Here is a 13,996-nt window from a genome sequence, read left to right on the forward strand (position 1 = left end):
GGGCAAGGCACTCCTCTCTGAGTGTTTCAGCTTTAGTTCTCAGAGCGGGGGGGAGGGGTCGACTCTGCTTTATAACATCATGTCAACAATCTAAACAAAGTATGTGATACTTAACAACACAGGCAAACTTCCTTGAGCCCAAATCACCAAAATATACATCCATTAATCAATATGATTAGTGATCAGCAGGTGTCACTCTCTAGCCACTTCTTCCCTTCCAACAGGGAGAAAGTGAGGACTGCAGATGCTGAAGATCAGAGTCAAAATGTGTGGTGCTGGAAATTCTGATGAAGAGCTTATGCTCAAAGCATCGACCATTCCTGATGAAGAGCTTATGCTCAAAATGTCAACTCTCCTGCTCCTTGGAAGTTGTCTGACTGGCTGTGCTTTTCCAGCACCACACTTTTTGACGCTTCCCCTCCAACAGTCAGGTACTGAGGTCAGTTTGAGGATCTAAAATCTGGATTTAGGCTGTTGTCAGGAGCAACTATTTAATGCATGCTTTTACTAATTACAAAATGTCTTCTTAATGCAAGTAACATAAAATAACATAGCAAAATGGCTTCTAGGAGCAAATTAACAATTTTGCTTATAACGGCATCTAACTCTGCTGAAAACTGCATTCCTGAACTAATTGAAAGAGATTAGCAAACAATTCCCTGTTCATAGTATGAATTAACTAAACAAGATATGGCATTATTAAAGTATCCTAGGTGGCCTTGTAGACACAAGTGCGGAGAGATAAAAATGTGCAAAATAAGTTTCCGGGAAAAATCATTGCCTCAATTTTATGGCTATTTGCCATTTTATTGGATTAATTTTGCAATTAAGGCTGTTCTGTTTCTTAAGAGACCTATAAAAGTTGCAAGTGTTTTAAGCTAAAGTGCACAGCTTTTCCAGGGTACACAGAGGTGCTTAATCCGTGTTGCTGGATAACCTATTCCTGGCGTTGTAATAAATTGTTAAATCTTGCTGAATCAGACTGAGCTGCTAGTGTTTATTTGACCAATCGCAGAACCAAGAGGCCCCTCCCGGGGGTCCAGATTTACAAGTTGACACCCCCACCAACCCCCAAACCCGTACCCACAAGGTGCTATGTTAACTGAGATAAACAAACAATTGATTGGCTGCTGAGTTTATAGAGTCTTACGAGATTAAGATTTACCAATCTATTTTAGCTGTGCCAGGTCTTTGAAAAATTGATTCAATCAACCCCATAGATTTCCACATTCCCAATCTGCTTCCTGTATGATATAGCATTCTCAAAACAACCACATTTATCCTATTTTTCACTTACTTTTCAACATCTTCATCCTGATTAGTGACAGGGAGACAGCCTTGAAAATCTCCTTTCCCCATGACAGTAATTGTACACTTTACAAATCCTTTTATGCCACCTTTTGTATCTTTAGGGTCAGTTAGAGTTGCCCATTTCTGAAAAAACTTGTGATCTGATAAAACAAAGAGAATGTTTAATAATTTTCCGATGATACTTTATTAACAAAAGAAAATGGCAACAAGCTACGACATTGTTATGATTTCAATATTAAAGTTATCATTTGCCCTGACAAGATGGCAAGTGAAGAAGCAAAAAATCATTCCAGGTACTTTACTAAAGGAAGACTCTGTGATGAACTTAATAAAGGTTTAAAGTTTATGGAAAGGATTGAAACAAATATATCCGTGTAATCTATTTACTCTCATGACAAGATAGAACATAGAACAATACAGCACAAAACAGGCCCTTTGGCCCACGATGTTATGCCGAACATTTGTCCTAGCTTAAGCACCTATCCATGTACCTATCCAATTGCCGCTTAAAGGTCACCAATGATGCTGACTCTGCCACTCCCACAGGCAGCGCATTCCATGCCCCCACCACTCTCTGGGTAAAGAACCTACCTCTGACATCCCCCCTATACCTTCCACCCTTCACCTTAAATTTATGTCCCCTTGTAACACTCTGTTGTACCTGGGAAAAAAGTCTCTGACTGTCTATCTATTCCGCTGATCATCTTATAAACCTCTATCAAGTCACCCCTCATCCTTCGCTGTTCCAATGAGAAAAGGCCTAGCACTCTCAACCTATCCTCGTACGACCAATTCTCCATTCCAGGCAACATCCTGGTAAATCTCCTCTGCACACTCTCCAAAGCTTCCACATCTTTCCTAAAATGAGACGACCAGAACTGCACACAGTACTCCAAATGTGGCCTTACCAAGGTCCTATACAGCTGCAACATCACCTCACGACTCTTCAAATCAATCCCTCTGCTAATGAATGCTAATACATCATAGGACTTCTTACAAGCTCTATCCACCTGAGTGGCAACTTTCAAAGATCTATGAACATAGACCCCAAGATCCCTCTGCTCCTCCACCTTACTAAGAACCCTACCGTTAACCTTGTATTCTGCATTCTTATTTGTCCTTCCAAAATGGACAACCTCACACTTGACAGGGTTGAACTCCATATCGTTAGCAATATAGTTAGCAATTATCAGTAATTATTAGCAATATAAGATAGTTAGCAATTATCAACCGAGAAAGTTATGCTATACTTATAAAAAGAACAATAGATACAAAAAGATTAAGAGGGTGCGTGGAGAAACTATGAAGTACAAATATATCCTTATTCAAAAAGGGAAACAGAAAGTAGAAAACTATAGACCAGTGAGTTTAACTCATGTTCAGGGTGGCACTGTGGCTCAGTCGTTAGCAATGTCAGGGATCTGGGTTCAATTCCACCCTCGGGTGACTGTCTGTGTGAAGCTTACATATTCTGCCTGTGTCTGCGCTGGTTTCCTCTGGCTGCTCTGGTTTCTTCCCACAGTCCAAAGATGTGCAGGTTAGGTGGATGCTAAAATGCCCATAGTATTCAGGGATACATTGGTTAGATGTGTTAGCCATGGGAAATGCAGCATTACAGAGAAAGAGTCAGGTGATGGGTCTGGGTGGGATGTTGTTTGGAGGGTCAGTATGGACGTGTTGGGTTGAATGACCTATTACCATACTGTAGGGATTTTATGGTTAGGAAATTGTTAGAATCGATTATTAAGGAAGTAATAATTTGCAAAGTCAAAATACAATCATCAGCGTTAGCATGGTTTCAGCAAGGGTAAATCACATTTGACTAATTTGCTACAGTACTTTGAAGATATAACTAGCAAAGTGAATAATGGAGATCCCATATTTATAGCATATCTGGACTTCCAGAAGGTATTTAATAAGGTATGGGGTCAGGGGTAATTTGCTAACTTGGATAGAGGACTAACTAACCAACAGGAAGCAGACAGTTGGGACAAATGGGTCTTTTTCTGATTGGCAAGCTTTAACTAGTGGGCTGGAACAGAGTTTGGTTCTTAGGCCCCAACTATCTATAATATATATAAATAGTATGGATGCTGGGATAGAAAGTACTGTCGTCAAATTTGCAAATGACACTAAAATAAGTGGGAAAGAAAGTCGCAATGAAGAAATAAGACATTTACACATGAATACAGATAAATTTGGTGAATGGACCAAAATTCAGTGATTAGCAGGGACCCAGTTTCGATTCCACTCTTGGGTGACTGTCTGTGGAGTTTGCAGATTCTCCCCATGTCTGCATGGGTTTCCCCCAGTCCTCCAGTTTCCTCCCACAATCCAAAGATGTGCAGATTACGTGATGGGCCATGCTAAATTGCTCATAGTGTTCAGGGATGTGTAGGTTAGGTGGGTTGCAGGGCAATGGAAATGCAGGGCTACAGGGACGGGGTGGGTTTAGGTAGGATGCTCCCTGGAGAGTCAGTGTGGACTCAATGGACCAAGTGGCCTGCTTCCACACTGTAGGGATTCTATGATTATGAAGTTATCCATTTTAGTCGGAGGAATAGAAAGGCAGCTTGTTATATAAATGGAGAGAAACTTCAGGATAGAGGGATTTTAGTGTACTTGTGCATGAATTGAAGCAAATTATAATGCAGGTCCAGCTGGTAAAAAGGAAGGCAACTGGAGTTTAGATATTTATTACTAAAGGAATAAAGTATAAAAATAGGGAAGTGTTACTGAAACTAAACAAGGCATTAGTGAGATTGCATCTGGCGTATTGCATACAGTTTTGGTCCCGTACTTGAGAAGAGATCTCGTTGCGTTGAAGATAATTCAAAGGAGACACACTGAATTGATTCCAAAGATGAGAGGTTTGCCTTACAAAGAGAGATTGAGCAGCTTAAGTCTATTTTCTCTGGAGTTTACAAGAATGAGAGGAAGTTTAATTGAGTTGATTAATGTTGTCCCTTTGTTTAAGAAGGATGTTGTGAAACTTGAAAGGGTTCAGAAAAGATTTACAAGGATGTTGCCAGGGTTGGAGGATTTGAGGTATGGGGTGGGGGACGGAGAGCTGAATAAGATGGGCTATTTAACCTGGAGCATCGGAGGCTGAGGCATGACCTTATAGAAGTTTATAAAATCATGACGAGCATGGATAGGGTAGATAGACAAGATCTTTTCCCTGGGTTGGGGGGAGTCCAGACCTAGAAGGCATAGGTTTAGGGGGAGAGGGGAAAGATTTAAAAGGGACCTAAGGGGCAACGTTCTCACGCAGAGAGTGGTGTGTGTATGGAATGAGCTGTCAAAGGAAGTGGTGGAGGCTGGTACAATTACAACATTTAAAAGGTATCTGAATGGTATGTGAATAGGAAGGGTTTAAAGGGATATGGGCCAAGTGCTAGCAAATGGGACTAGATTAAGTTAGGATATCTGGTCAGTATGGGTGAGTTGGACTGAAGGGTCTATTCCATGCTGTACATCTCTATGATTCTATGACTTTAAGGATAGAAGGGATAATCCTGAAATTACAGGCCTGAGAGTCTCACTTCGGTGGTATGGATATTATTGAAAAGATTCTGGGAGTAATTCAAGAGACGCAGCAAAAATTCATCCCAAAGGATAAAGAAGCAGACTAAAGGGAGGATGAGGCAACCATGGCTGACCAGGGGAGTCAGGGACAGCATAAAAGCAAAAGACAAAGCATATAATGTGGTGAAGGACAGTGGGAAACCAGAGGATTAGGAAGCCTACAAAGATCAATAGAGGACAACGAAGGAGGAAATAAAGAGGGAGAAGATTAAATATGAGGGTAAGCTAGCTGGTGATATTAAGCAAGGTTGCAAGAGTTTCTTTAGATATATAAAGGGCAAAGGAGAGACAAAAGTGGACATTGGGCCACTGGAAAAATAAGCTGGAGAAGTAGTAATGGGGAGTAAAGAAATGGCTGAGAAACTTTGTGTCAGTCTTCACGATGGAAGACATGAGCAATATCCCAAAAATTCAACAGAGTCTTGGGGCAGAGATGAGTACAGTTGCCATCACCAAGGAGAAGGTGCGAGAAAAACTGTAAGGTCTGAAAGTGAATAAATCACCTGGACCAGATTAGCTACACCCTAAAGTTCTGAAGGAGATAGCAGAAGCAATAGTGGATGCTTTAGTAGTGATCTTTCAGGTATCATTGGAGTCAGGGAATGTCCCAGAGGACTGGAAAATTGCTAATGTAACAATTGTAAGGGAGAAAGGCAAAAGATGGGAAATTATAGGCCGATTAGCTATTGGCAAGATTTTGGAGTCCATTGTGAAGGATGAGATTTCTGAATACAGAGGAACCTCGATTACCCGAATACCAATTATCCAAAAATCAAATTATCTGAAGGAGATCTCGAGGTCCCAATAGAAACATTACATCAAAGATGTGTTTCAAACAGTGATCATATCTTTCCATTACAGTGATTAAACAGGCATCATATCTAAATGACTGACTTTCCCTCTCTCTCCCCACACTTTCCCTGGAGTTCTACAAAGAGGTGTATCCTAAACCCCACTTCCCCAGATAATCTCTCCAACATTGTCCTGTACAGGGCAAAAATGGAACCTGTCAAAAAGTTGTGTGTGTGTGTGTGTGTGCGTGTGCGCGCGCGCAGCAGCAGAAGTCTTGTTGTTGGTGTACAGTCCAGCTGGCCCGGAGAAGGGGCGGGGGGGGCGTTGTTGGATGGGATTGGGAGGTTGGGGGTGGGAGGCAGGCGGGGGGGGCGGTGTTGGATGGGGTGGGCGGGGGTGAGGTTGGACAGAGTGGGGAGGCAGGGGCGGGGTTGGACGGGTTTGGGGAAGCAGGCGGGGGCAGTGTTAGATGAGGTTGGTAGGCGGGCAGGGGGCGGGGGCTTGCGTGCTGTGTTCTGGGAGGGCAGTGTTGGACCGGGTTAGGGGCACGGGCTGCGCGTTGGGGACGGGGGCTCATGCACTGTGTGCTGGAGGGTGGAGGGGTAGCATTGGACCAGGTTGGGTGTGGGCTGCGGCGTTGGGGACGGTAGCTCGCACGCTGTGTGCTGGGGGCAGGGCTTGCGGGCTGTGTGCTGCTGCATGGGGTGTGCTGCAGTCTCCTGAATGGGGAGCAGACTTTAAAAATTCCGAGCCCCAGAGGAAAGGCATTTAATCGATTAACTGAATAATCAATTATCCAAACAAAATAGTTCCCGCCCATCTTGTTTGGATAATCAAGGTTCCCCTGTACTTGGAGGTGCATGGCAAAATAGGGCAAAGTCAGCATAGCTTCACGAAGGGGAAGTTATGCCTGTCAAATCTATTAGAATTCTTTGAGGAAGTGTTGAGCAGGTAAGACCAGGGAGAGCCAATGGACGTTATCTATCTGGACTTACTAGAAGGCCTTTGATCAGGTGCTGTACAGGAGGTTGCTGAAGGTGCATAATGATAAACATCAGGTAATGGCATGGATAGAAGATTGGCTGTCTGGCAGAAGGCAGAGAGTGGGGATGAAAGGGTCCTTCACAGGATGGAAGCCAGTGACTAGTGGTGTTCCACAAGAGTCAGTGTTGGGACCACAACTTTTCACTTTATTCATTAATGATCTGGATGAAGGAACTGAAGGCATTCTGGCTAATTTTGCAGATGATACAATACAGGGGGAGGAGCAGCTAGTATGGAGGAGGCAGGATGGCTGCAGAAAGACGTAGACAGGTTAGGAGAATGGGCAAAGAAGTGGCAGATGAAATAAAATGTGGAAAAGTGTGAGGGTCATGCAATTTGGTAAGAAGAATAGAGGCATGGACTATTTTCTAAAGGGGAGAAAATTCGGAAATTGGAAATGCAAAGGGACTTGGGAGTCCTAGTCTAAGTTTCTCTTAAGGTAAACTTGCAGGTTGAGTCAGTAATGAGGATGGCAAATACAATTTTGTCATCATCTAAAGAGGACTAAAATATAAAAGCAGGGATGTACTTCTGAGGCTTTATAAAACTCTGTCAGACCACATTTAGAGTATTGTGAGCAATTTTGGGCCCCATACCTCAGGACAGATGTATTGGCCCTGGAGCTGGTCCAGCGGAGGTTCACGAGAATGATCCCAGGAATGAAAAGTTTAATATCTGAGGAACATTTGAAGACTGTGGGGCTATACTCGATGGAATTTAGAAGGATGAGGAGGAATCTGATTGAAACTTACAGAATACTGAATGGCCTGAACAGAGTGGATGTTGGGAAGATGTTTCCATTGGCTGGAGAGATGAGGACCTGATAGTACAGCCTTAGAGTAAAGAGAAGACCCTTTGGAATGGAAATAAGAGGACACTTATGTAGCCAGAGAGTGGTGAATCTGTGGAATTCATTGCCACAGAAGGCTGTGGATTCCAGGTCATTGAGTATATTTAAACCAGAAATAGATAAGTTATTGATTGCCAAGGAGACCAAAGGTTATGGGGAGAAAGCAGGAAAATGGGGTTGAAAATCCTATTAGTCATGATTGAATGGCAGGGCGGACTCAATGGGCTGAATGTCCTAATTTCTGCTCCTATGTCTTATAGTATTATGCACAAGACCTATCTGCAAATGAACTTATTAGTGATAGACAGCATGGTTTAGTGCAGGGAAGGTTGATCGAGTTTTTGAGGAGGTGACAAAGATGATTGATGAGAGAAATGTGGTTGACATTGTTTACATGGACTTCAGTAAAGCCTTTGACAAGGTCCCTCGTGGCAGATTGGCACAAAAGGTGAAATCACATGGTATCGGATGAGCTGGCAAAATGGATACAGGACTGACAGTCATAAGAGACAGTAAGTAGTAGTGGAAGTATGCTTTTCGGAATGGAGACTAGTGGTGTTCCATAGGGATCAGTGCTGGGGTCTGCTGTTCGTGATCTACAATCATGATTTGAAGGAAAATTTAGCTGGTCTAATTAGTAAGTTTGCAGACGAGACAAAGATTGATGGAGTTGCAGATAGTGAGGAGGATAGTCAGAGGATACAGCAGGATATCGATCAGCTGGAGGCATGGGCAGAAAAATGGCAGATACAGTTTAATCCAGACAAATGTGAGGTGATGCAATTTGTAAGGTCAAGTACAGTGGAGATTATACAGTGAATGGCAGAACCCTTAGGAGTTTTGATATACAGGGGGATCTGGGTGTGCATGTCTACAGATCACTGAAGGTGCTGTGCAGGTAGATGAGTTATTTAAAAAGGCTTCATGGCATGCTTGCCTTCATTAGAAGGGGCATTGAGTATAAGGATAGACAAGTTATGCTGTAGCTTTATAGAACTTTAGTCAGGCCACACTTGAAATATTGCATAAAGTTCTGGTCACCACATCACCAGAAGTATGTTGATGCTTTGGAAACGGTACAGAAAAGGTTTACCAGGATGTTGCCTGATATGGGAGATTTTAACTATAAAGAAAGGTTGGCTTGACTAGGTTTGTTTTTACTGGAACACAGAAGGTTGAGGGGGGGCAACCTAATAGAAGTTTATAAGGTTGTGAATGGCATCGATAGAATGGAACGTATGAGGCTTTTTCCCAGAGTGGAAGGGTCAATTACTAGGGGACACATATTCAAGGTGCAATGAGGGAAGTTTAAAAGAGATGTGTGAGGCAAATTGTTCACACAAAGTGTGGTGAGTGCCTGGAACACATTACCAGAGGAGGTGGTAGAAGCATTCATGAAGCACCTGGACAAGTACATGAACAGGAAGGGAATAGAGGGATCATGTAAGTGAAAACAGTTTTAGAATGGAAGGGCAAAATGTGTCAGCCTAGGCTTGGAGGGCCAAAAGGCCTGTTCCTGTGCTGTATTGTTCTTTGAATCATAGAATCCCTACAGTATGGAAACAGGCCCCTTGGCCCAACAAGTCCACACTGACCCTTTGAAGAGTATCCCACCCAAAACCTATTACTCTACATTTACCCATGACTAATGTACCTAACCTACACACCCCTGAACACTATGGGCAATTTAGCATGGCCAATTCACCAAACCTTGTTCTATGTTCTTTGAGTTATTTCAGATGCTAAAGGGGACTGACAAAGTAGATGCAAAGAGGGTATTTCCTTCTGTGGGGCAATCTAGAATAAGGGGTTACAGTTTTAGGAAAACGAGTAGCAAAGTCAAAACAGAGGTAAGTAGAAATTACTTCTCTCAAGGGGTCATGAATCTGTGGAATTGACTACCCCAGAGTACACTGAATGAGTAAATTTAAGGAGGAGACAAACAAATTTTTAATTAGCAATGGGTTGCAGTGTTATGAAGAGTGGGTATGAAAGTGAAGTTGAGGCCAAGGTGAATAATATTCAATGGCGGAGAAGGCTTGAGGCGCTGAATGGCCTCCTCCTGTTCCGAGTTTATGTCCCAAATTATGTTCTTATATATGATCCTGGAGGTAGGGGAGGCATCATTCAAGTTACTAGAATAACTTAAAATCATTTCTTCCTCCAAAACAAAATGGAACTTTAATTCATTTGAATGAAGTGCTGTGAATGATAAAGCAAAGTGGGAATTCAATGCTAATGCAAGTTGAGCCTCTGTGCATGAAATAAGGGGAACAGACTGCCCAACATTAGTGGACTTAGATTAAGAACAAAAGCCAATAAAATCAGAGTAACAAAGCAAGTTGAGCCTCTGTGTGAATTCCGTGTTTGCATGGGTCCTTCTGCATATATGCAGAATGCTACACCCCAACCAATGTAAGACTGAGAGCTCTGTGTGTCCTTGTTGGAAGTGTACGAGGTGGCAGGAAGTCTAGTTGTTTTCAGAATCGAGTAATATAGGGAACCACACAAAAAGGACATTTATATCAAAAAGAAGATTGTACCGCTCTCATTAATAAAGTAGCACTGATGTTCAAATGTATCTATTTACCAGGCTGTTGATAGACAGTCCCTGCATCAATCTTGAATGTTCCCAGCTGAACTCCAGTGAATGGAATTTTTTTTGCATGAATAGCCTAGAGCACAATCAAAATTAGGATAAACAAATTGTTTCTACTGTTTCTATTCAAGCTCATTCTGTCACAATAACTGTAAACTGTGAAAATCCTTAGCAGCCTCATCTTTTCCCTCAGACATATCTGGGGTTTACTGCACAATATTGTAGAATAGTACTTAACTTAACCAAGTTCTTACAGTTTCAGCCTTAATAGTGCCCCAGATTCTTGGACCAACACGTTCACACTGGTTTACAAATTAATAACACTGTTTAAATTGTAATCTTGATACAATCAGAAACAAAACATCAGAAGTCCTGGTCTTGTTTGGGAATCAATAATAGTGACAATCACTTATTGCAGTGTTGCTTTAAGGAGGGTAACATTTGCCAGGATTCCTCATCCCAATTGTTTTGCAACAAGGTCTACTCAAAACATCCATCCTAGGACAGGCTAAACAGAGACACACATGGGAATTCCTAGAGGCCTGGCGTTCAAATCGGAAGTCCATCAATAAACGCATCGATTTGTACCCCATTTACCAACCTCTGACAAAAAGAACTGGAAATGATATCACCCACCTTAACAAACCAAGACACACAAATAGAAAGCAAGGCAGAACACCAGCACTTCAATGTTACCTAGCATGGTGACAAGACATCTGAGAGCAAACCTACCAGCTCTGTGAGCAAACATATGACCTAAACATGGGGAGAATGCAGTTCCCAAGGGTGGAATTGAACCCGGATCCTTAGTGCCGTGAGGCAGCAATGCTAACCACAAAGCTATCATCCTACCATAGGGGATGAGCAGTGTTCTCATGGAAGGTGTGCTTAGGGTCCTGGAGGAAGGGGCAATTATTACACATTCCGCAATTTCATCAGAAGGTGCTATGGGAGAATGAGGAAGTGTTTGGAGTGATGGAGGAGTGGACCAGGGTGCCACAGAGGAAACAGTCCCTTTGAAATGCTGACAGTGGAGGGGGAAGGAAAGATGTGTTTGGTGGTGGCATCCTGCTGGAGGTGATGAAAATGGCTGAGGATGATTCTTAAATGACAGAGACTAGTTGAGTAAGAAATGAGGACAAAGGGAACCCTATTGTTGTTCTTTGAGGGAGGAAAAAGGGTGAGGGCAGGAAATGAATTGGACATGTTTGAGGGTCCTATCAACCACAATGGGTAGAGTCCTTAGTCAAACAAAAACAAGGTCATGTCAGAGACACCGCAGTGGAAGGGGGCATGATTGGAACAGATGTGACAGAGACAGAGAACTGGGAAAATGAGAGTGGAATCCTTACAGGAAGCAGGGTCTGAGGAACTGCAGTCAAAATAACTGCGGGAACTGTAGGTTTGGTATGGATATTGATGGACTTCCTAACACTAGAAATGGAAAAAGAGAAGTCAAGGAAAAGAATGGGAAAGTCAGTGTTGGAGCAGGTGAAGGTGACAGAATGATGAAAATTGGAAACAAAATTTGTTAATTTTTCTAATTTTGAACAAGAGCAGGAAGCAACACCATTGAGATCATCAATGTACCTGAGAGAGAGTTGTGGGAGGCACTCTGAGCAGGACAGGAATAAGGAATCATCCATATACTTCACAGATAGGCATCACCAGGACTCATGCAGATTACAGCTAGCCACAGCTTCAGACTATCCTAGTGAGAAATAGACATGCAGAGGAACTACATGTCCACAGTGAAGAGGAGGCAGGTAGGGCCAGGAAACTGGAAAGTTTGGAACCAATGTAAAGCATGAGAAAATCATATGTGCAAATGAGAAGATACTTAATGAGGGGAGAAACAGAAGGTTCAAAATAGGAAGAAATATGTTTGGGGTGTAGGAGTATGACGGTTCTGCCACAACAGTCCTGTTTGTGGACTTTGGGAAGAAGATAGAATCGGATTGTATGGTGTTGAGGGCCTATGAAATAGGAAGTTGTGGAGGGGGGATTCCCAAAGGAGATGAGGTTAGTGACAGTCCTGGAAACAACAGCCTGACGTTTGGTGTCGAGGTCATCACCTAGAGAGAGATAAGAGGAAGCATCTGAGAGTTGGCACCCATCTTGAGCCAGGTAGAAGTAGGCATGCCAGACACCAACTACACCCCTCTTATTGGCAGGTTTGATAATAAACTGGATTACAAAGTTTGTTGAGTACAGTGAATCACTTTAGCTCATTTGCCTTTTGTAATTATCTCAAATCAAAATCTTTGGTTAGTATATAAATATTAAATATTATTGGTAGTAACAGTTCATACTTACTTTAATTTCAATTATTTTATCAAACAGGACAGCTGGTGGCTCTTGGAATTCAAAAACAAAATACTAGGAAGAAAACAGACAATAATTTATTATAGTAAAGATAGTTTGTGCTAAATACATAGAAACTAGGAACAGTATTAGGCCATTCAATGACTCATCCTCCACAGCCTTCTGTGGTTGAAAATTCCTGAGGTTAGCCACACTCAGAGTGAAGGAATTTCCCCTCACCTCAGTCCAAAATAATTTACTGCATATTCTGAGACTGTGGACTCCAGTTCTGAACACCCCAGTCCCATCTATTTTACACTTCAACCCCATGGCATCAATGTGAATTTCACCAGTTTCCTCATTTCCCCTTCCCACACCTCACCCCAGCACCAACCTCCCAGCTCAGCACCGCTCTCATGACCTGTCCTACCTGCCTACCTTCCTTTCCACCTATCCACTCCACCCTCCTCTCTGACCTATCACCTTCATCCCCAACCCCATTCACCCATTGTACTCTTTGCTCTCTTCCCCCATCCTTCTCTCTGACCTATCACTTCCATCCCCACCTCCATTCACCTATTGTACTCTATGCAACTTTCTCCCCCATCCCCACACCCCTCTCATTTATCTCTCCAACATGAAGGCTCCCTGCCTCTATTCCTGAAAGGCTTTTGCCCGAAACGTCAATTTTCCTGCTCCTCAGATGCTGCCTGACCTGCTGTGCTTTTCCAGCACCACTCTAATCTAGACTCTGGTTTCCACCATCTGCAGTCCTTGTTTTTACTTTTTTATCTATTTTACACTCTCATTCTTCTAAACTTCAGTGAATACAGACCTCGTCAACCCAACCACTCCTCATAGGACAGTCCTACCATCTCAGGTATCAGTCTGGTGAATCTTCACTGCACCTTCTCTATGATGACTATAGCTTTCCTTAGGAAAGGAGACTAAAACTGTACACAATACTCCAGGTGTGGTGTCAGCAACGCCCTGTCCAGCTGGAGTTAAGACTTCCTTGCTCCTGTACTCAAGCTGTCTTGTAATGAAGGCTAACATACCACTAACCTACCTAATGTGTCGCACCTACAGCGACGAGTGCACAAGGCCACCCAGGCCCACTTGTACACCAACATTTCCCAATCCTACCGAAATGGACAACTTCACATTCATCCACATTATACTGCATTAACCACATATTTATGCACTCACAAAACCTACCTAATCACCCTAAGCCTCTTTACACCTTCTTCATCATTCATACTTCCATCTAGTTTAGTGTCATCAGAAAACTTGGAACTGTGCTACTGGAGTCCCTCATCCAGATTATTGCTGTATATTGTGAATAGCTGGGGCTCACACTGATCTCTGCAATACCCACTCATCACCACTTTCCATTCCAAAAGCAACTCATTTCTTCCTACTCTGTTTCCTGTCTGCTAACCAATTCTTAATACATGCCAGTATATTACCCCAATCCCATGTGCTTTAGTTTTGTACAATAACCTGTA

General features: G+C 42.7%; 1 protein-coding gene across 3 annotated transcripts in view; it reads right to left on the reverse strand.

Annotated features, from left to right (window-relative positions):
• The window catches only part of fer1l4 (fer-1 like family member 4), a 356,632-nt gene that overhangs the window by 281,470 nt on the left and 61,166 nt on the right, over positions 1 to 13,996 (reverse strand). For all 3 annotated transcript variants that reach the window (XM_072556056.1, XM_072556055.1, XM_072556057.1), the window contains 3 exons: positions 12,501 to 12,563; positions 10,176 to 10,260; positions 1,298 to 1,451 (listed from right to left, as the gene is read on the reverse strand). In XM_072556056.1, the coding sequence (XP_072412157.1) occupies positions 1,298 to 1,451; positions 10,176 to 10,260; positions 12,501 to 12,563 (302 nt within the window). The remainder of the gene's footprint in view (positions 1 to 1,297; positions 1,452 to 10,175; positions 10,261 to 12,500; positions 12,564 to 13,996) is intronic.

Source organism: Chiloscyllium punctatum, chromosome 37, assembly GCF_047496795.1.
Source record: "Chiloscyllium punctatum isolate Juve2018m chromosome 37, sChiPun1.3, whole genome shotgun sequence".
In the NCBI taxonomy this organism is placed as follows: Eukaryota; Metazoa; Chordata; class Chondrichthyes; order Orectolobiformes; family Hemiscylliidae; genus Chiloscyllium; species Chiloscyllium punctatum.